Here is a 22,053-nt window from a genome sequence, read left to right as displayed (position 1 = left end):
GAATAGGACAGGAGAAGTACTCCAGATATAACAAACTGACCCTAGCCCCCTGACACATAAACTACTGCAGCATAAATACTGGAGGCTGAGACAGGAGGGGTCAGGAGAGACTGTGGCCCCATCCGAGGACACCCCCGGACAGGGCCAAACAGGAAGGATATAACCCCACCCACTTTGCCAAAGCACAGCCCCCACACCACTAGAGGGATTTCTTCAACCACCAACTTACCATCCTGAGACAAGGCCGAGTATAGCCCACAAAGATCTCCGCCACGGCACAACCCAAGGGGGGGGGGGGGCAACCCAGACAGGAAGATCACATCAGTGACTCGACCAGTCAAAAGTGTGGACACACCTACTCATTCCAGGGTTTTTCTTTATTTTTACTATTTTCTACATTGTAGAATAATAGTGAAGACCTCAAAACTATGAAATAACACATATGGAATCATATAGTAACCAAAAAAGTGTTGAACAATTCAAGAAATTCAAGAAATTGTCTCTGGTGCAGGGGTTGAATCTCAATAGTCTCTAGTGTAGTCCAGGGGTTGAATCTCAATAGTCTCTAGTGTAGTCCAGGGGTTGAATCTCAATAGTCTCTAGTGTAGTCCATGGGTTGAGTCTCAATAGTCTCTAGTGTAGTCTAGGGTTGAGTCTCATTAGTCTCTCATGTAGTCCAGGGGTTGAGTCTCAATAGTCTCTAGTGTAGTCTAGGGATGAGTGTCATTCGTCTCTAGTTGTAGTCTATGGGTTAGTCTCAATAGTCTCTAGTGTTGTCTAGGGGTGAGTCTCAATAGTCTCTAGTGTAGTCTATGGGTTAGTCTCAATAGTCTCTAGTGTTGTCTAGGGGTTGAATCTCAATAGTCTCTAGTGTAGTCTAGGGGTGGGTCTCATAAGTTTCTCATGTAGTCTCGGGGTGAGTGTCATTCGTCTCTAGTGTAGTCTATGGGTTAGTCTCAATAGTGTAGTCTAGGGGTGAGTCTCAATAGTCTCTAGTGTAGTCTAGGGGTGAGTCTCAATAGTCTCTAGTGTAGCCTAGGGGCGTGTCTCAATGGTCTGGTTTAGTCTAGGGGTGAGTCTCGATAGTCTCTAGTGTAGCCTAGGGGCGAGTCTCAATGGTCTGGTTAAGCCTAGGGGTGAGTCTCAATGGTCTAGTGTAGTCTAGGGGTGAGTCTCAATGGTCTAGTGTAGCCTAGGGGTGAGTTTCAATAGTCTCTAGTATAGTGTAGAGGTGAGTCTCATTAATCTCTAGTGTAGTCTCGGGGTGAGTGTCTCTAGTGTAGTCTCGGGGTGAGTGTCAATAGTCTCTAGTGTAGTCTCGGGGTGAGTGTCAATAGTCTCTAGTGTAGTCTCGGGGTGAGTGTCAATAGTCTCTAGTGTAGTCTCGGGGTGAGTCTCAATAGTCTCTAGTGTAGTCTCGGGGTGATTGTCTCTAGTGTAGTCTCGGGGTGAGTGTCTCTATTGTAGTCTCGGGGTGAGTGTCAATAGTCTCTAGTGTAGTCTAGGGTTGATTCTCAATAGTCTCTAGTGTAGTCTCGGGGTGAGTGTCGATGGTCAGTAGTGTAGTCTAGGGGTGAGTCTCAATAGTCTCTAGTGTAGTCTCGGGTTGATTGTCTCTAGTGTAGTGTAGGGGATTCTCAATAGTATGTTGTCTGTCTTACTAATGCTGCCACTAGATTTGGGTCAGTCTAGTTCGGCAATTGTGATGCACCGCTAGGAGGAAACAAAACTAACACTATTGAGATGTACCCCTAGAAGGATATTAGATTACACTATAGAGATGCACCCCTAGAAGGATATTAGACTAGATTATTGAGATGTACCCCTAGAAGGATATTAGACCAGATTATTGAGATGTCCCCCTAGAAGGAGATTAGACTAGATTATTGAGATGTACCCCTAGAAGGATATTAGACTAGATTATTGAGATGTCCCCCTAGAAGGAGATTAGACTAGATTATTGAGATGTACCCCTAGAAGGATATTAGACTAGATTATTGAGATGTACCCCTAGAAGGATATTAGACTAGATTATTGAGATGTCCCCCTAGAAGGAGATTAGACTAGATTATTGAGATGTACCCCTAGAAGGATATTAGACTAGATTATTGAGATGTACCCCTAGAAGGATATTAGACCAGATTATTGAGATGTACCCCTAGAAGGATATTAGACTAGATTATTGAGATGTACCCCTAGAAGGATATTAGACTAGATTATTGAGATGTACCCCGAGAAGGATATTGAGATGTCATTACATTTGACCCAAAATGTCATTATATTCAACCAGTAATGAAAAAAAGGACAAATCTATATTCTACGAGTGTTCCATAATATATTAGATTTAATAATAACAAGACAAGTACAAACCAGCCGAGGCTCTACAACAGTTTTAAAACATTGAAGTGGTCCACGTTTTCATTGCCCAAAATCACTCAAAGTAAATACCATCCCGGTGAATTTTAATTGTAAATATAGTAACAGCTACATAGTATCTATAGTTACATCAGTTAATAATTAAAGGGGGAAATATGATCAAATAAAACATCAAAAATACATATATATATATTTTTAAAGTTTTTAAAAGCAAACAAATTGTAGGAAAGGTTTTTTGTAATTTCTTCAGGGTTTTTTGTAAAAAAAAAAACACTGATAAATAGTGTGCAAGTTGCGTTGTACCTGGTGCAAATTAATAATAATAAATTTTTGTCTGTTATATGGTTACGTGTTAAATAATAGTAATTTGAAAGATAAGGGCCTCACTTCAATCAAATCAGTTCTAACCACACATGCATATGCTGGTCTGGGTGTCACTGCATTGGAGCTGTCCAATCGGTGAGCAGCTCCTCTTGATCGTTGTCACGAAGCCACACCCACTGGCATTAGAAGTTCAGAACGAGACAGTGGTATAGAAATAATAACTCTCAAATTAAATTTGTGCTTTAAGCAGGTAATGCATCTTAAAGCTAGAGTCCTTATTAACTGAGACAATAACAAATGAACACCTGCTCTCTGTTTTGTTTGGTAATAAAATGTGACCACTCTCAAATTCAGAGACAGAGCTATGGATGCCAGGACTGACCCTCCATGATTTCATAATTATAGTTTTAATCATGTTTTAAAGCTGTACAGTGTTTGTTTGCATTGTTTAGAAACATTGGGGTAAAACAAGCTTATATTTTGGGTTCTGATGGGGTACGACAGTTGAGCTAAACTCATGAGGTATTCATATGTTATATTCTTCTAGAATCAATGGGTACATATAATTAATTCAGAAGTAAAAAAAATGGGTGTAGCAACTAAGGATTCTAGCTTTAAGGCTGTATCTATGAGAAACTGTTGATTGGTTAAACCAATGCCACAGCAGCTATGCCCCAGGCTATTAGCTAGCCTACCAGCTACCAGAGCCACAGCAGCTATGCCCCAGGCTATTAGCTAGCCTACCAGCTAGCAGAGCCACAGCAGCTATGCCCCAGGCTATTGGTTAGCCAGCAGCTAGCAGAGCCACAGCAGCTATGCCCCCGGCTATTAGCTAGCCTAGTAGCTAGCAGAGCCACAGCAGCTATGTCACAGGCTATTAGCTAGCCTACCAGCTAGCAGAGCCACAGCAGCTATGTCCCAGGCTATTAGCTAGCCAGCAGCTGTACCATTAATAGAGCCAAACTGAGAGGCAAGGCAGCCAGAGAGAAGGAAGTGGGTCGGGGAGCACTTCCTGATGTGGTTGATGACCCTGAAAAAGTAGGAAAAACAGATATTGTTCAGTAAATTACAAAAGTGGATTGTCTTTTCATGTTTCTGTTCAAATGTTGACTTTGCTCGTATAGATGCGTACGGTGACAGTGAAACAGGGGCAGACTGGGACCAGAAAGCGGCCCTGGCATTTCTAACACATTGGCTCATTTTTTGCCCCAAATTATTAGCCAGATAATTATACTGTTTTTCCCCCCCAAAAAAACACATTAGACAGGCCCACTGGGCTGAAAATGGACCAGCCCATCTGGGCATTTGCCAGAAATGCCAGATGGCCAATCCACCCCTGGCGGTGAATACCTACCAAAAATGATGCTGCCTGATAGAATGTTCAGGGAGGTGGAACTGCTGGTGAGAATTGCCTGTGAGTTGCTTGAGCTGGGAACCGAAGTTTGGTTGTCGAACACGAGGGTCATGTCGGTAACTACAGATCCACTCCTACTCAGGAGAAGGAGAGAAAATGGACCACCCTCAGATATCATTATCATCATCAACAGAATCGTCAAAGTTTTAATGTCATGTCCACAAGTGCAGTGAAATGCCGTTTCTTGCAAGCCTTAAACCCAACGATGAAGTAATCAACATCAATGTAGTAGTACAAATAACAGAAGGTAGAACAGAAACCTAGTCAATCAGTAATGAGAATTCACACCCTTACCTGAATGAGTTGACAATGGAACGACGGAAGCCTGGGGTCTTAGCAAAAACCTTTTTCACCTGCGTTGAAAGTTTAACATAGGATAATGAAAGGTTCAATGAAAACAGGGTCCTTGACGGCATTAATAGAAGCTTTGGTTTCGTTCTTTCATAGTAAATAGACCTCTCAATAGTAACCTTTTTGACTTGGCATGTACTGACAACTGATGTTAAGTTAAGATAGGGTTTTACAGGAGGCATGTACAGAATAACTGATGATAGGGTTTTACAGGAGGCATGTACAGGATAACTGATGATAGGGTTTTAACAGGAGGCATGGACAGGATAACTGATGATAGGGTTTTACAGGAGGCATGTACAGGATAACTGATGATAGGGTTTTACAGGAGGCATGTACAGGATAACTGATGATAGGGTTTTACAGGAGGCATGTACAGGATAACTGATGATAGGGTTTTACGGGAGGCATGTACAGACACCTCTAGCACTGAGATGCAGTGCCTTAGACCACTGTGATACAGCCAGGAATCGAACAGCAGGAATCGAACCAGGGTCTGTAGTGACACCTCTAGCACTGAGATGCAGGTCTATAAAGGGCCTGACTTACATCATGGTTTTCCCCCATCTCTAGTGATGCCTCTAGCACTGAGATGCAGTGCCTTAGACCACTGTGATACAGCCAGGAATCGAACAGCAGGAATCGAACCAGGGTCTGTAGTGACACCTCTAGCACTGAGATGCAGGTCTATAAAGGGCCTGACTTACATCATGGTTTTCCAAAAAATGGTTTGTGATACAAAAGTAACCAGCCTTCCTCCCATTGAAGTTTCTGTGTGAGAATCTGAGCTACCAGAAATATTATCCTACCTGTACATGCCTCCTACCTACGCTGGCGTGGAATCACCCGATACTTACCTCAGAGGTCACTTTGGCAGCCAGAGTCTTGAACCCTGAAGAGGAAGGGTTGGAAAGATCTGAGTTGAACGTCTGGTTGAGACGGAACTGAAGACTCATTGTTCCTTCACTAGAAGATGGAGGGTCAGTTGATGCAACAGAAGCGGAAGTGGTTGTTGCCGAAGCTGCGGTGGTGGTGACAGCTGCTGGAGGAGTGGTTGTGGTACCAGCTGCTGGAGTGGTGGTGGTAGTAACAGCTGCTGGAGGGGTGGTGGTGGTACCAGCTGCTGGAGGGGTGGTGGTGGTACCAGCTGCTGGAGTGGTGGTGGTGGTAACAGCTGCTGGAGGAGTGGTGGTGGTAACAGCTGCTGGAGTGGTGGTGGTGGTGGTAACAGCTGCTGGAGGGGTGGTGGTGGTAACAGCTGCTGGAGGAGTGGTGGTGGTAACAGCTGCTGGAGTGGTGGTGGTGGTAACAGCTGCTGGAGGAGTGGTGGTGGTAACAGCTGCTGGAGTGGTGGTAGTGGTAACAGCTGCTGGAGTGGTGGTGGTGGTGGTAACAGCTGCTGGAGGAGTGGTGGTGGTAACAGCTGCTGGAGGAGTGGTGGTGGTAACAGCTGCTGGAGTGGTGGTGGTGGTGGTAACAGCTGCTGGAGGAGGGGTGGTGGTGACAGCTGCTGGAGTGGTGGTGGTGACAGCTGGTGTCTGAGTGGAGGTGGTGACAGCTGCTGTCTGAGTGGAGGTGGTGACAGCTGGTGTCTGAGTGGTGGTGGGGACAGCTGCTGTCTGAGTGGAGGTGGGGACAGCTGCTGTCTGAGTGGAGGTGGGGACAGCTGCTGTCTGAGTGGAGGTGGGGACAGCTGCTGTCTGAGTGGAGGTGGGGACAGCTGCTGTCTGAGTGGAGGTGGTGACAGCTGCTGTCTGAGTGGAGGTGGTGAGAGCTGCTGTCGGAGTGGAGGTGGTGACAGCTGCTGCAGGAGTGGTGGTGGTGACAGCTGCTGCCTGGGTGGTGGTGGTGACAGCTGCTGCAGGAGTGGTGGTGGTGACAGCTGCTGCAGGAGTGGTGGTGGTGACAGCTGCTGCCGGAGTGGAGGTGGGGACAGCTGCTGCCTGAGTGGTGGTGGTGACAGCTGCTGTCTGAGGGGAGGTGGTAACAGCTGCTGTCTGAGTGGAGGTGGTGACAGCTGCTGCCTGAGTGGAGGTGGGGACAGCTGCTGTCTGATTGGAGGTGGGGACAGCTTCTGTCTGAGTGGAGGTGGGGACAGCTGCTGCCGGATTGGTGGTGGGGACAGCTGGTGCCGGAGCGACGGTGGTGACATCTGCTGTCTGAGTGGAGGTGGGGACAGCTGCTGTCTGAGTGGAGGTGGGGACACCTGCTATCTGAGTGGAGGTGGTGACAGCTGCTGTCTGAGTGGAGGTGGGGACATCTGCTGTCTGAGTGGAGGTGACAGCTGCTGTCGGAGTGGAGGTGGTGACAGCTGCTGTCTGAGTGGAGGTGGTGACAGCTGCTGCCTGAGTGGAGGTGGGGACAGCTGCTGTCTGAGTGGAGGTGGGGACAGCTGCTGTCTGAGTGGAGGTGGGGACAGCTGCTGCCTGAGATAAGGTGCTGACAGCTGCTGTCTGAGTGGAGGTGGGGACAGCTGCTGCCTGAGATAAGGTGCTGACAGCTGCTGTCGGAGTGGAGGTGGTGACAGCTGGTGTCTGAGTGGTGGTGGGGACAGCTGCTGTCTGAGTGGAGGTGGGGACAGCTACTGTCTGAGTGGAGGTGGTGACATCTGCTGTCTGAATGGAGCTGGGGACAGCTGCTGTCTGAGTGGAGGTGGTGACAGCTGCTGTCTGAGTGGAGGTGGTGACAGCTGCTGTCTGAGTGGAGGTGGGGACAGCTGCTGTCTGAGTGGAGGTGGTGACAGCTGCTGCAGGAGTGGTGGTGGTGACAGCTGCTGCCGGAGTGGAGGTGGTGACAGCTGCTGCAGGAGTGGTGGTGGTGACAGCTGCTGCCGGAGTGGTGGTGGTGACAGCTGCTGTCTGAGTGGAGGTGGGGACAGCTGCTGTCTGAGTGGTGGTGGTACCAGCTGCTGTCTGAGTGGAGGTGGTGACAGCTGCTGTCTGAGTGGAGGTGGGGACAGCTGCTGTCTGAGTGGAGGTGGTGACAGCTGCTGTCTGAGTGGAGGTGGGGACAGCTGCTGTCTGAGTGGGGTTGGTGACAGCTGCTGTCTGAGTGGAGGTGGTGACAGCTGCTGTCTGAGTGGAGGTGGGGACAGCTGCTGTCGGAGTGGAGGTGGGGACAGCTGCTGTCTGAGTGGAGGTGGGGACAGCTGCTGCTGTCTGAGTGGAGGTGGTGACAGCTGCTGTCTGAGTGGAGGTGGGGACAGCTGATGCCTGAGTGGAGGTGGTGCCAGCTGCTACCTGAGTGGAGGTGGGGACAGCTGCTGCCTGAGTGGTGGTGGTGACAGCTGCTGTCTGAGTGGAGGTGGTGACAGCTGCTGTCTGAGTGGAGGTGGGGACAGCTGCTGTCTGAGTGGAGGTGGTGACAGCTGCTGTCTGAATGGAGGTGGGGACAGCTGCTGCCGGATTGGTGGTGGGGACAGCTGGTGCCGGAGCGGTGGAGGTGACAGCTGATGCCTGAGTGGAGGTGGGGACAGCTGCTGTTGGAGTGGAGATGGTGACTGCTGCCTGAGTGGAGGTGGGGACAGCTGATGCCTGAGTGGAGTAGACAGCTGCTGCAGGAGCGGTGGAGGTGACAGCTGCTGTCGGAGTGGAGGTGGTGACAGCTGCTGCCTGAGTGGAGGTGGGGACAGCTGCTGTCTGAGTGGAGGTGGGGACAGCTGCTGTCTGAGTGGAGGTGGGGACAGCTGCTGTCTGAGTGGAGGTGGGGACAGCTGCTACCTGAGATAAGGTGGTGACAGCTGCTGTCGGAGTGGATGTGGTGACAGCTACTGTCGGAGTGGAGGTGGGGACATCTGCTGTCTGAGTGGAGATGATAGCTGCTGCCTGAGATAAGGTGGTGACAGCTGATGTTTGAGTGGAGGTGACAGCTGATGTCTGAGTGGAGGTGGGGACAGCTGATGCAGGAGCGGTGGAGGTGACAGCTGATGCCTGAGTGGAGGTGGGGACAGCTGCTGTTGGAGTGGAGATGGTGACTGCTGCCTGAGTGGAGGTGGGGACAGCTGATGCCTGAGTGGAGTAGACAGCTGCTGCAGGAGCGGTGGAGGTGACAGCTGCTGTCTGAGAGGAGGTGACAGCTGCTGCAGGAGCGGTGGAGGTGACAGCTGCTGTCTGAGTGGGGGTGGGGACAGCTTCTGTCTGAGTGGAGGTGGGGACAGCTGCTGTCTGAGTGGAGGTGGGGACATCTGCTGTCTGAGTGGAGGTGACAGCTGATGCCTGAGTGGAGGTGGGGACAGCTGCTGTTGGAGTTGAGATGGTGACTGCTGCCTGAGCGTAGGTGACAGCTGCTGTCTGAGTGGAGGTGACAGCTGCTGTCTGAGTGGAGGTGACAGCTGTTACCGGAGCTGCGTTGGTGGTGACAGCTGTTGCCGGAGATGCGTTGGTGGTGACAGCTGTTGCCGGAGATGCGTTGGTGGTGACACCTGCTGTCGATGCTGCTGTGGTGACTGCTGTTGCTGGAGAATTGATGGCGATAGCTGCTGCCATTGTTGCGTTGGTGGTGACAGCTGGTGCTGGATTGGTGGTGGTGACAGCTGCTGTCTGAGTGGAGGTGGGGACAGCTGCTGTCTGAGTGGAGGTGGTGACAGCTGCTGTCTGAGTGGAGGTGGTGACAGCTGCTGTCTGAGTGGAGGTGGGGACAGCTGCTGTCTGAGTGGAGGTGCTGACAGCTGTTGCTGGAGTGGTGGTGGTGACAACTGCTGCTGTCTGAGTGGAGGTGGTGACAACTGCTGCAGGAGTGGTGGTGGTACCAGCTGCTGCTGTCTGAGTGGAGGTGGTGACAGCTGCTGTCGGAGTGGAGGTGGTGACAGCTGCTGTCGGAGTGGAGGTGGTGACAGCTGCTGTCTGAGTGGAGGTGGTGACAGCTGCTGTCTGAGTGGAGGTGGTGACAGCTGCTGTCTGAGTGGAGGTGGGGACAGCTGCTGTCTGAGTGGAGGTGGGCACAGCTGCTGCCGGATTGGTGGTGGTGACAGCTGCTGTCTGAGTGGAGGTGGTGACAGCTGTTGCTGGAGTGGTGGAGGTGACAACTGCTGCTGTCTGAGTGGAGGTGGGGACAGCTGCTGTCTGAGTGGAGGTGGTGACAGCTGCTGTTGGAGTGGAGGTGGTGACAGCTGCTGTCTGAGTGGAGGTGGTGACAGCTGCTGTCTGAGTGGAGGTGGTGACAGCTTCTGCCTGAGTGGAGGTGGTGACAGCTGCTGTCTGAGTGGAGGTGGTGACAGCTGCTGTCTGAGTGGAAGTGGTGACAGCTGCTGTTGGAGTGGAGGTTGTGACAGCTGCTGTCTGAGTGGAGGTGGTGACAGCTGCTGTCTGAGTGGAGGTGGTGACAGCTTCTGCCTGAGTGGAGGTGACAGCTGCCTGAGTGGAGGTGGTGACAGCTGTTGCTGGAGGGGTGGTGGTGACAACTGCTGCTGTCTGAGTGGAGGTGGTGACAGCTGCTGTTGGAGTGGAGGTGGTGACAGCTGCTGTCTGAGCGGAGGTGGGGACAGCTGCTGTCTGAGTGGTGGTGGTACCAGCTGCTGTCTGAGTGGAGGTGGTGACAGCTGCTGTCTGAGTGGAGGTGGGGACAGCTGCTGCAGGAGTGGTGGTGGTGACAGCTGCTGCCTGGATGGTGGTGGTGACAGCTGCTGCAGGAGTGGTGGTGGTGACAGCTGCTGCCGGAGTGGAGGTGGTGACAGCTGCTGCAGGAGTGGTGGTGGTGACAGCTGCTGCCGGAGTGGAGGTGGTGACAGCTGCTGCAGGAGTGGTGGTGGTGACAGCTGCTGTCTGAGTGGAGGTGGGGACAGCTGCTGTCTGAGTGGTGGTGGTACCAGCTGCTGTCTGAGTGGAGGTGGTGACAGCTGCTGTCTGAGTGGAGGTGGGGACAGCTGCTGTCTGAGTGGGGTTGGTGACAGCTGCTGTCTGAGTGGAGGTGGTGACAGCTGCTGTCTGAGTGGAGGTGGGGACAGCTGCTGTCGGAGTGGAGGTGGGGACAGCTGCTGTCTGAGTGGAGGTGGGGACAGCTACTGCTGTCTGAGTGGAGGTGGTGACAGCTGCTGTCTGAGTGGAGGTGGGGACAGCTGATGCCGGATTGGTGGTGGTGACTGCTGCCTGAGTGGAGGTGGTGACAGCTGTTGCTGGAGGGGTGGTGGTGACAACTGCTGCTGTCTGAGTGGAGGTGGTGACAGCTGCTGTCTGAGTGGTGGTGGTGACAGCTGCTGTCTGAGTGGAGGTGGTGACAGCTGCTTTTGGAGTGGAGGTGGTGACAGCTGCTGTTTGAGTGGAGGTGGGGACAGCTGCTGTCTGAGTGGAGGTGGGGACAGCTGCTGTCTGAGTGGAGGTGGTGACAGCTGCTGTTGGAGTGGAGGTGGTGACAGCTGCTGTCTGAGTGGAGGTGGGGACAGCTGCTGTCTGAGTGGAGGTGGTGACAGCTGCTGTCTGAGTGGAGGTGGTGACAGCTTCTGCCTGAGTGGAGGTGACAGCTGCTGTCTGAGTGGAGGTGGGGACAGCTGCTGTCTGAGTGGTGGTGGTGACAGCTGCTGCAGGAGTGGAGGTGGGGACATCTGCTGTCTGAGTGGAGGTGGGGACAGCTGCTGTCTGAGTGGTGGTCAGGACAGCTGCTGTCTGAGTGGAGGTGGGGACACCTGCTATCTGAGTGGAGGTGGTGACAGCTGCTGCCGGATTGGTGGTGGTGACTGCTGCCTGAGTGGAGGTGGGGACAGCTGCTGTCTGAGTGGAGGTGACAGCTGCTGCCTGAGTGGAGGTGGGGACAGCTGATGCAGGAGCGGTGGAGGTGAAAGCTGATGCCTGAGTGGAGGTGGGGACAGCTGCTGTCGGAGTGGAGGTGGTGACTGCTGCCTGAGTGGAGGTGGGGACAGCTGATGCCTGAGTGGAGGTGGGGACAGCTGATGCCTGAGTTGAGATGACAGCTGCTGCCAGAGATAAGGTGGTGACAGCTGATGCCTGAGTGGAGGTGGGGACAGCTGCTGTTGGAGTGGAGATGGTGACTGCTGTCGGAGTGGAGGTGGTGACAGCTGCTGTCTGAGTGGAGGTGGTGACAGCTGCTGTCTGAGTGGAGGTGGTGACAGCTGCTGTCTGAGTGGAGGTGGGGACAGCTGCTGTCTGAGTGGAGGTGGGGACAGCTGCTGCCGGATTGGTGGTGGTGACAGCTGCTGTCTGAGTGGAGGTGGTGACAGCTGTTGCTGGAGTGGTGGTGGTGACAACTGCTGCTGTCTGAGTGGAGGTGGTGACAGCTGCTGTCTGAGTGGAGGTGGTGACAGCTGTTGCTGGAGTGGTGGTGGTGACAACTGCTGCTGTCTGAGTGGAGGTGGTGACAGCTGCTGTCTGAGTGGAGGTGGTGACAGCCGCTGTTGGAGTGGAGGTGGTGACAGCTGCTGTCGATGCTGCTGTGGTGACTGATGTTTCTGGAGAATTGATGGCGATAGCTGCTGCCATTGTTGCGTTGGTGGTGACAGCTGGTGCTGGATTGGTGGTGGTGACAGCTGCTGACAGATTTGTGGTGGTGACAGCTGCTGTCTGAGTGGAGGTGGTGACAGCTGCTGTCTGAGTGGAGGTGGGGACAGCTGATGTCTGAGTGGAGGTGGGGACAGCTGCTGTCTGAGTGGAGGTGGCGACAGCTGCTGTCTGAGTGGAGGTGGGGACAGCTGCTGTCTGAGTGGAGGTGGGGACAGCTGCTGTCTGAGTGGAGGTGGTGACAGCTGCTGTCTGAGTGGAGGTGGTAACAGCTGCTGTCTGAGTGGAGGTGGGGACAACTGCTGCTGTCTGATTGGAGGTGGTGACAACTGCTGCAGGAGTGGTGGTGGTACCAGCTGCTGTCTGAGTGGAGGTGGTGACAGCTGCTGTCGGAGTGGAGGTGGTGACAGCTGCTGTCTGAGTGGAGGTGGTGACAGCTGCTGTCTGAGTGGAGGTGGTGACAGCTGCTGTCTGAGTGGAGGTGGGGACAGCTGCTGTCTGAGTGGAGGTGGTGACAGCTGCTGTCTGAGGGTTGGTGGTGACAGCTGATGTATGAGTGGAGGTGGGGACAGCTGCTGTCTGAGTGGAGGTGGGGACAGCTGCTGTCTGAGTGGAGGTGGGGACAGCTGCTGTCTTAGTGGATGTGGGGACAGCTGCTGTCTGAGTGGAGGTGGTGACAGCTGTTGCTGGAGTGGTGGTGGTGACAACTGCTGCTGTCTGAGTGGAGGTGGTGACAACTGCTGCAGGAGTGGAGGTGGTGACAGATGCTGTCTGAGTGGAGGTGGTGACAGCTGCTGTCGGAGTGGACGTGGTGACAGCTGCTGTTGGAGTGGAGGTGGTGACAGCTGCTGTCTGAGTGGAGGTGGGGACAGCTGCTGTCTGAGTGGAGGTGGTGACAGCTGCTGTCTGAGTGGAGGTGGGGACAGCTGCTGTCTGATTGGAGGTGGGTACATCTGCTGTCTGAGTGGAGGTGGGGACAGCTGCTGCCGGAGTGGAGGTGGGGACAGCTGCTGTCTGAGTGGAGGTGGGGACAGCTGCTGCCGGAGTGGAGGTGGGGACAGCTGCTGTCTGAGTGGAGGTGGGGACAGATGATGTCTGAGTGGAGGTGGGGACAGCTGCTGTCTGAGTGGAGGTGACAGCTGATGTCTGAGTGGAGGTGGGGACAGCTGATGTTTGAGTGGAGGTGGGGACAGCTGCTGTCTGAGTGGAGGTGGGGGCAGCTGCTGTCTGAGTGGAGGTGGGGACAGCTGCTGTCTGAGTGGAGGTGGGGACAGCTGCTGTCTGATTGGAGGTGGGGACATCTGCTGTCTGAGTGGAGGTGGGGACAGCTGCTGCCGGAGTGGAGGTGGGGACAGCTGCTGTCTGAGTGGAGGTGGGGACAGCTGATGTTTGAGTGGAGGTGGGGACAGCTGCTGTCTGAGTGGAGGTGGGGACAGCTGCTGTCTGAGTGGAGGTGGGGACAGCTGCTGTCTGATTGGAGGTGGGGACATCTGCTGTCTGAGTGGAGGTGGGGACAGCTGCTGCCGGAGTGGAGGTGGGGACAGCTGCTGTCTGAGTGGAGGTGGGGACAGCTGATGTTTGAGTGGAGGTGGGGACAGCTGCTGTCTGAGTGGAGGTGGGGACAGCTGCTGTCTGAGTGGAGGTGGGGACAGCTGCTGTCTGATTGGAGGTGGGGACATCTGCTGTCTGAGTGGAGGTGGGGACAGCTGCTGCCGGAGTGGAGGTGGGGACAGCTGCTGTCTGAGTGGAGGTGGGGACAGCTGATGTTTGAGTGGAGGTGGGGACAGCTGCTGTCTGAGTGGAGGTGGGGACAGCTGCTGTCTGAGTGGAGGTGGGGACAGCTGCTGTCTGAGTGGAGGTGGGGACAGCTGCTGTCTGAGTGGAGGTGGGGACAGCTGCAGGAGCGGCGGTTGTGGATGATATTGTCCAGTAAGAAAACAATTTAGAATAATATAAGACAAGGAAACATATATAGATGTATAGATCTACTATATACTGTATCTATCACCCCTTATACCATGTACAACACCTAGATCCACTATAGACAGTATCTATCACCCCTTATACCATGTACAACACCTAGATCCACTATAGACAGTACCTATCACCCCTTATACTACACCTAGATCCACTATATACAGTACCTATCACCCCTTATACCATGTACAACACCTAGATCCACTATATACAGTACCTATCACCCCTTATACCATGTACAACACCTAGATCCACTATATACAGTATCTATCACCCCTTATACCATGTACAACACCTAGATCCACTATATACAGTACCTATCACCCCTTATACCATGTACAACACCTAGATCCACTATATACAGTACCTATCACCCCTTATACCATGTACAACACCTAGATCCACTATATACAGTACCTATCACCCCTTATACCATGTACAACACCTAGATCCACTATATACAGTACCTATCACCCCTTATACCATGTACAACACCTAGATCCACTATATACAGTACCTATCACCCCTTATACCATGTACAACACCTAGATCCACTATATACAGTACCTATCACCCCTTATACCATGTACAACACCTAGATCCACTATATACAGTACCTATCACCCCTTATACCATGTACAACACCTAGATCCACTATAGACAGTACCTATCACCCCTTATACCATGTACAACACCTAGATCCACTATAGACAGTACCTATCACCCCTTATACTACACCTAGATCCACTATAGACAGTACCTATCACCCCTTATACAACACCTAGATCCACTATAGACAGTATCTATCACCCCTTATACCATGTACAACACCTAGATCCACTATATACAGTATCTATCACCCCTTATACCATGTACAACACCTAGATCCACTATAGACAGTACCTATCACCCCTTATACTACACCTAGATCCACTATAGACAGTACCTATCACCCCTTATACCATGTACAACACCTAGATCCACTATAGACAGTATCTATCACCCCTTATACTACACCTAGATCCACTATAGACAGTACCTATCACCCCTTATACCATGTACAACACCTAGATCCACTATAGACAGTACCTATCACCCCTTATACTACACCTAGATCCACTATAGACAGTACCTATCACCCCTTATACAACACCTAGATCCACTATATACAGTACCTATCACCCCTTATACAACACCTAGATCCACTATATACTGTATCTATCACCCCTTATACAACACCTAGATCCACTATATACAGTATCTATCACCCCTTATACAACACCTAGATCCACTATATACAGTATCTATCACCCCTTATACCATGTACAACACCTAGATCCACTATATACAGTATCTATCACCCATTATACAACACCTAGATCTACTATACACAGTATCTATTACCCCTTATACAACACCTAGATCCACTATATACAGTATCTATCACCCATTATACAACACCTAGATCTACTATATACTGTATCTATCACCCCTTATACAACACCTAGATCCACTATATACAGTATCTATCACCCCTTATACAACACCTAGATCCACTATATACAGTATCTATCACCCCTTATACAACACCTAGATCCATTATAGACAGTACCTATCACCCCTTATACTACACCTAGATCCACTATAGACAGTACCTATCACCCCTTATACCATGTACAACACCTAGATCCACTATAGACAGTATCTATCACCCCTTATACTACACCTAGATCCACTATAGACAGTACCTATCACCCCTTATACAACACCTAGATCCACTATATACAGTACCTATCACCCCTTATACAACACCTAGATCCACTATATACAGTATCTATCACCCCTTATACAACACCTAGATCCATTATATACATTATCTATCACCCCTTATACAACACCTAGATCCACTATAGACAGTACCTATCACCCCTTATACAACACCTAGATCTACTATATACAGTATCTATCACCCCTTATACAACACCTAGATCCACTATATACAGTATCTATCACCCCTTATACAACACCTAGATCCACTATATACAGTATCTATCACCCCTCATACAACACCTAGATCCACTATATACAGTATCTATCACCCCTTATACAACACCTAGATCCACTATATACAGTATCTATCACCCCTTATACAACACCTAGATCCACTATATACAGTATCTATCACCCCTTATACAACACCTAGATCCACTATAGACAGTACCTATCACCCCTTATACAACACCTAGATCTACTATATACAGTATCTATCACCCCTTATACAACACCTAGATCCACTATATACAGTATCTATCACCCCTTATACAACACCTAGATCCACTATATACAGTATCTATCACCCCTTATACAACACCTAGATCCACTATATACAGTATCTATCACCCCTTATACAACACCTTGATCCACTATATACAGTATCTATCACCCCTTATACAACACCTAGATCCACTATAGACAGTACCTATCACCCCTTATACAACACCTAGATCTACTATATACAGTATCTATCACCCCTTATACAACACCTAGATCCACTATATACAGTATCTATCACCCCTTATACAACACCTAGATCCACTATATACAGTATCTATCACCCCTTATACAACACCTAGATCCACTATAGACAGTACCTATCACCCCTTATACAACACCTAGATCCACTATATACAGTACCTATCACCCCTTATACAACACCTAGATCCACTATATACAGTACCTATCACCCCTTATACAACACCTAGATCCACTATAGACAGTACCTATCACCCCTTATACAACACCTAGATCCACTATAGACAGTACCTATCACCCCTTATACAACACCTAGATCCACTATATACAGTACCTATCACCCCTTATACAACACCTAGATCCACTATATACAGTAGCTATCACCCCTTATACAACACCTAGATCCACTATATACAGTATCTATCACCCCTTATACAACACCTAGATCCACTATAGACAGTATCTATCACCCCTTATACAACACCTAGATCAACTATAGACAGTACCTATCACCCCTTATACCATGTACAACACCTAGATCCACTATAGACAGTACCTATCACCCCTTATACAACACCTAGATCCACTATAGACAGTACCTATCACCCCTTATACTATGTACAACACCTAGATCCACTATATACAGTACCTATCACCCCTTATACCATGTACAACACCTAGATCCACTATAGACAGTACCTATCACCCCTTATACACTGTACAACACCTAGATCCACTATAGACAGTACCTATCACCCCTTATACTACACCTAGATCCACTATAGACAGTACCTATCACCCCTTATACAACACCTAGATCCACTATAGACAGTATCTATCACCCCTTATACCATGTACAACACCTAGATCCACTATATACAGTATCTATCACCCCTTATACCATGTACAACACCTAGATCCACTATAGACAGTACCTATCACCCCTTATACCATGTACAACACCTAGATCCACTATAGACAGTACCTATCACCCCTTATACTACACCTAGATCCACTATAGACAGTACCTATCACCCCTTATACCATGTACAACACCTAGATCCACTATAGACAGTATCTATCACCCCTTATACTACACCTAGATCCACTATAGACAGTACCTATCACCCCTTATACCATGTACAACACCTAGATCCACTATAGACAGTACCTATCACCCCTTATACTACACCTAGATCCACTATAGACAGTACCTATCACCCCTTATACAACACCTAGATCCACTATATACAGTACCTATCACCCCTTATACAACACCTAGATCCACTATATACAGTATCTATCACCCCTTATACCATGTACAACACCTAGATCCACTATATACAGTATCTATCACCCATTATACAACACCTAGATCTACTATATACAGTATCTATTACCCCTTATACAACACCTAGATCCACTATATACAGTATCTATCACCCATTATACAACACCTAGATCTACTATATACTGTATCTATCACCCCTTATACAACACCTAGATCCACTATATACAGTATATATCACCCCTTGTACAACACCTAGATCCACTATATACAGTATCTATCACCCCTTATACAACACCTAGATCCATTATAGACAGTACCTATCACCCCTTATACCATGTACAACACCTAGATCCACTATAGACAGTATCTATCACCCCTTATACTACACCTAGATCCACTATAGACAGTACCTATCACCCCTTATACCATGTACAACACCTAGATCCACTATAGACAGTATCTATCACCCCTTATACTACACCTAGATCCACTATAGACAGTACCTATCACCCCTTATACAACACCTAGATCCACTATATACAGTACCTATCACCCCTTATACAACACCTAGATCCACTATATACTGTATCTATCACCCCTTATACAACACCTAGATCCACTATATACAGTATCTATCACCCCTTATACAACACCTAGATCCACTATATACAGTATCTATCACCCCTTATACCATGTACAACACCTAGATCCACTATATACAGTATCTATCACCCATTATACAACACCTAGATCTACTATATACAGTATCTATTACCCCTTATACAACACCTAGATCCACTATATACAGTATCTATCACCCATTATACAACACCTAGATCTACTATATACTGTATCTATCACCCCTTATACAACACCTAGATCCACTATATACAGTATCTATCACCCCTTATACAACACCTTGATCCACTATATACAGTATCTATCACCCCTTATACAACACCTAGATCCACTATAGACAGTACCTATCACCCCTTATACAACACCTAGATCTACTATATACAGTATCTATCACCCCTTATACAACACCTAGATCCACTATATACAGTATCTATCACCGCTAATACAACACCTAGATCCACTATATACAGTATCTATCACCCCTTATACAACACCTAGATCCACTATAGACAGTACCTATCACCCCTTATACAACACCTAGATCCACTATATACAGTACCTATCACCCCTTATACAACACCTAGATCCACTATATACAGTACCTATCACCCCTTATACAACACCTAGATCCACTATAGACAGTACCTATCACCCCTTATACAACACCTAGATCCACTATAGACAGTACCTATCACCCCTTATACAACACCTAGATCCACTATATACAGTACCTATCACCCCTTATACAACACCTAGATCCACTATATACAGTAGCTATCACCCCTTATACAACACCTAGATCCACTATATACAGTATCTATCACCCCTTATACACACCTAGATCCACTATAGACAGTATCTATCACCCCTTATACAACACCTAGATCCACTATAGACAGTACCTATCACCCCTTATACCATGTACAACACCTAGATCCACTATAGACAGTACCTATCACCCCTTATACAACACCTAGATCCACTATAGACAGTACCTATCACCCCTTATACTATGTACAACACCTAGATCCACTATATACAGTACCTATCACCCCTTATACCATGTACAACACCTAGATCCACTATAGACAGTACCTATCACCCCTTATACACTGTACAACACCTAGATCTACTATATACAGTATCTATCACCCATTATACAACACCTAGATCCACTATATACAGTATCTATCACCCATTATACAACACCTAGATCCACTATATACAGTATCTATCACCCATTATACAACACCTAGATCCACTATATACAGTACCTATCACCCCTTATACCATGTACAACACCTAGATCTGCTATATACAGTATCTATCACCCATTATACAACACCTAGATCCACTATATACAGTATCTATCACCCATTATACAACACCTAGATCCACTATATACAGTATCTATCACCCATTATACAACACCTAGATCCACTATAGACAGTACCTATCACCCCTTATACAACACCTAGATCCACTATATACAGTATCTATCACCCCTTATACCATGTACAACACCTAGATCCACTATATACAGTATCTATCACCCCTTATACCATGTACAACACCTAGATCCACTATATACAGTATCTATCACCCCTTATACCATGTACAACACCTAGATCCACTATATACAGTACCTATCACCCCCTTATACCATGTACAACACCTAGATCCACTATAGACAGTACCTATCACCCCTTATACCATGTACAACACCTAGATCCACTATAGACAGTACCTATCACCCCTTATACCATGTACAACACCTAGATCCACTATATACAGTACCTATCACCCCTTATACCATGTACAACACCTAGATCCACTATATACAGTACCTATCACCCCTTATACCATGTACAACACCTAGATCCACTATAGACAGTACCTATCACCCCTTATACCATGTACAACACCTAGATCCACTATATACAGTACCTATCACCCCTTATACCATGTACAACACCTAGATCCACTATATACAGTACCTATCACCCCTTATACCATGTACAACACCTAGATCCACTATAGACAGTACCTATCACCCCTTATACAACACCTAGATCCACTATATACAGTACCTATCACCCCTTATACAACACCTAGATCCACTATATACAGTAGCTATCACCCCTTATACAACACCTAGATCCACTATATACAGTATCTATCACCCCTTATACACACCTAGATCCACTATAGACAGTATCTATCACCCCTTATACAACACCTAGATCCACTATAGACAGTACCTATCACCCCTTATACCATGTACAACACCTAGATCCACTATAGACAGTACCTATCACCCCTTATACAACACCTAGATCCACTATAGACAGTACCTATCACCCCTTATACTATGTACAACACCTAGATCCACTATATACAGTACCTATCACCCCTTATACCATGTACAACACCTAGATCCACTATAGACAGTACCTATCACCCCTTATACACTGTACAACACCTAGATCTACTATATACAGTATCTATCACCCATTATACAACACCTAGATCCACTATATACAGTATCTATCACCCATTATACAACACCTAGATCCACTATATACAGTATCTATCACCCATTATACAACACCTAGATCCACTATATACAGTACCTATCACCCCTTATACCATGTACAACACCTAGATCTGCTATATACAGTATCTATCACCCATTATACAACACCTAGATCCACTATATACAGTATCTATCACCCATTATACAACACCTAGATCCACTATATACAGTATCTATCACCCATTATACAACACCTAGATCCACTATAGACAGTACCTATCACCCCTTATACAACACCTAGATCCACTATATACAGTATCTATCACCCCTTATACCATGTACAACACCTAGATCCACTATATACAGTATCTATCACCCCTTATACCATGTACAACACCTAGATCCACTATATACAGTATCTATCACCCCTTATACCATGTACAACACCTAGATCCACTATATACAGTACCTATCACCCCTTATACCATGTACAACACCTAGATCCACTATAGACAGTACCTATCACCCCTTATACCATGTACAACACCTAGATCCACTATAGACAGTACCTATCACCCCTTATACCATGTACAACACCTAGATCCACTATATACAGTACCTATCACCCCTTATACCATGTACAACACCTAGATCCACTATATACAGTACCTATCACCCCTTATACCATGTACAACACCTAGATCCACTATAGACAGTACCTATCACCCCTTATACCATGTACAACACCTAGATCCACTATATACAGTACCTATCACCCCTTATACCATGTACAACACCTAGATCCACTATATACAGTACCTATCACCCCTTATACCATGTACAACACCTAGATCCACTATAGACAGTACCTATCACCCCTTATACCATGTACAACACCTAGATCCACTATAGACAGTACCTATCACCCCTTATACCATGTACAACACCTAGATCCACTATAGACAGTACCTATCACCCCTTATACCATGTACAACACCTAGATCCACTATAGACAGTACCTATCACCCCTTATACAACACCTAGATCCACTATAGACAGTACCTATCACCCCTTATACCATGTACAACACCTAGATCCACTATATACAGTATCTATCACCCCTTATACAACACCTAGATCTACTATATACAGTATCTATCACCCCTTA

General features: G+C 48.2%; 1 protein-coding gene across 1 annotated transcript; it reads right to left on the bottom strand.

Annotated features, from left to right (window-relative positions):
• Positions 1-3,548: 3,548 nt before the first annotated feature.
• Positions 3,549-5,533, bottom strand: LOC116372939 (adhesion G protein-coupled receptor F5-like). Its single transcript, XM_031821426.1, has 4 exons — positions 5,323-5,533; positions 4,409-4,467; positions 4,055-4,188; positions 3,549-3,730 (listed from the first exon to the last, which is right to left on the bottom strand). Exons 1-4 carry the CDS (start codon positions 5,419-5,421, stop codon positions 3,627-3,629), a joined length of 396 nt encoding a protein of 131 aa, XP_031677286.1. The 5' UTR covers positions 5,422-5,533; the 3' UTR covers positions 3,549-3,626.
• Positions 5,534-22,053: the final 16,520 nt, after the last annotated feature.

Source organism: Oncorhynchus kisutch, unplaced genomic scaffold, assembly GCF_002021735.2.
Source record: "Oncorhynchus kisutch isolate 150728-3 unplaced genomic scaffold, Okis_V2 scaffold3972, whole genome shotgun sequence".
Lineage (NCBI taxonomy): Eukaryota > Metazoa > Chordata > Actinopteri > Salmoniformes > Salmonidae > Oncorhynchus > Oncorhynchus kisutch.
The sequence above is the reverse complement of the archived record's forward strand: the minus strand, read 5'-3'. Positions and strand labels throughout refer to the sequence as shown.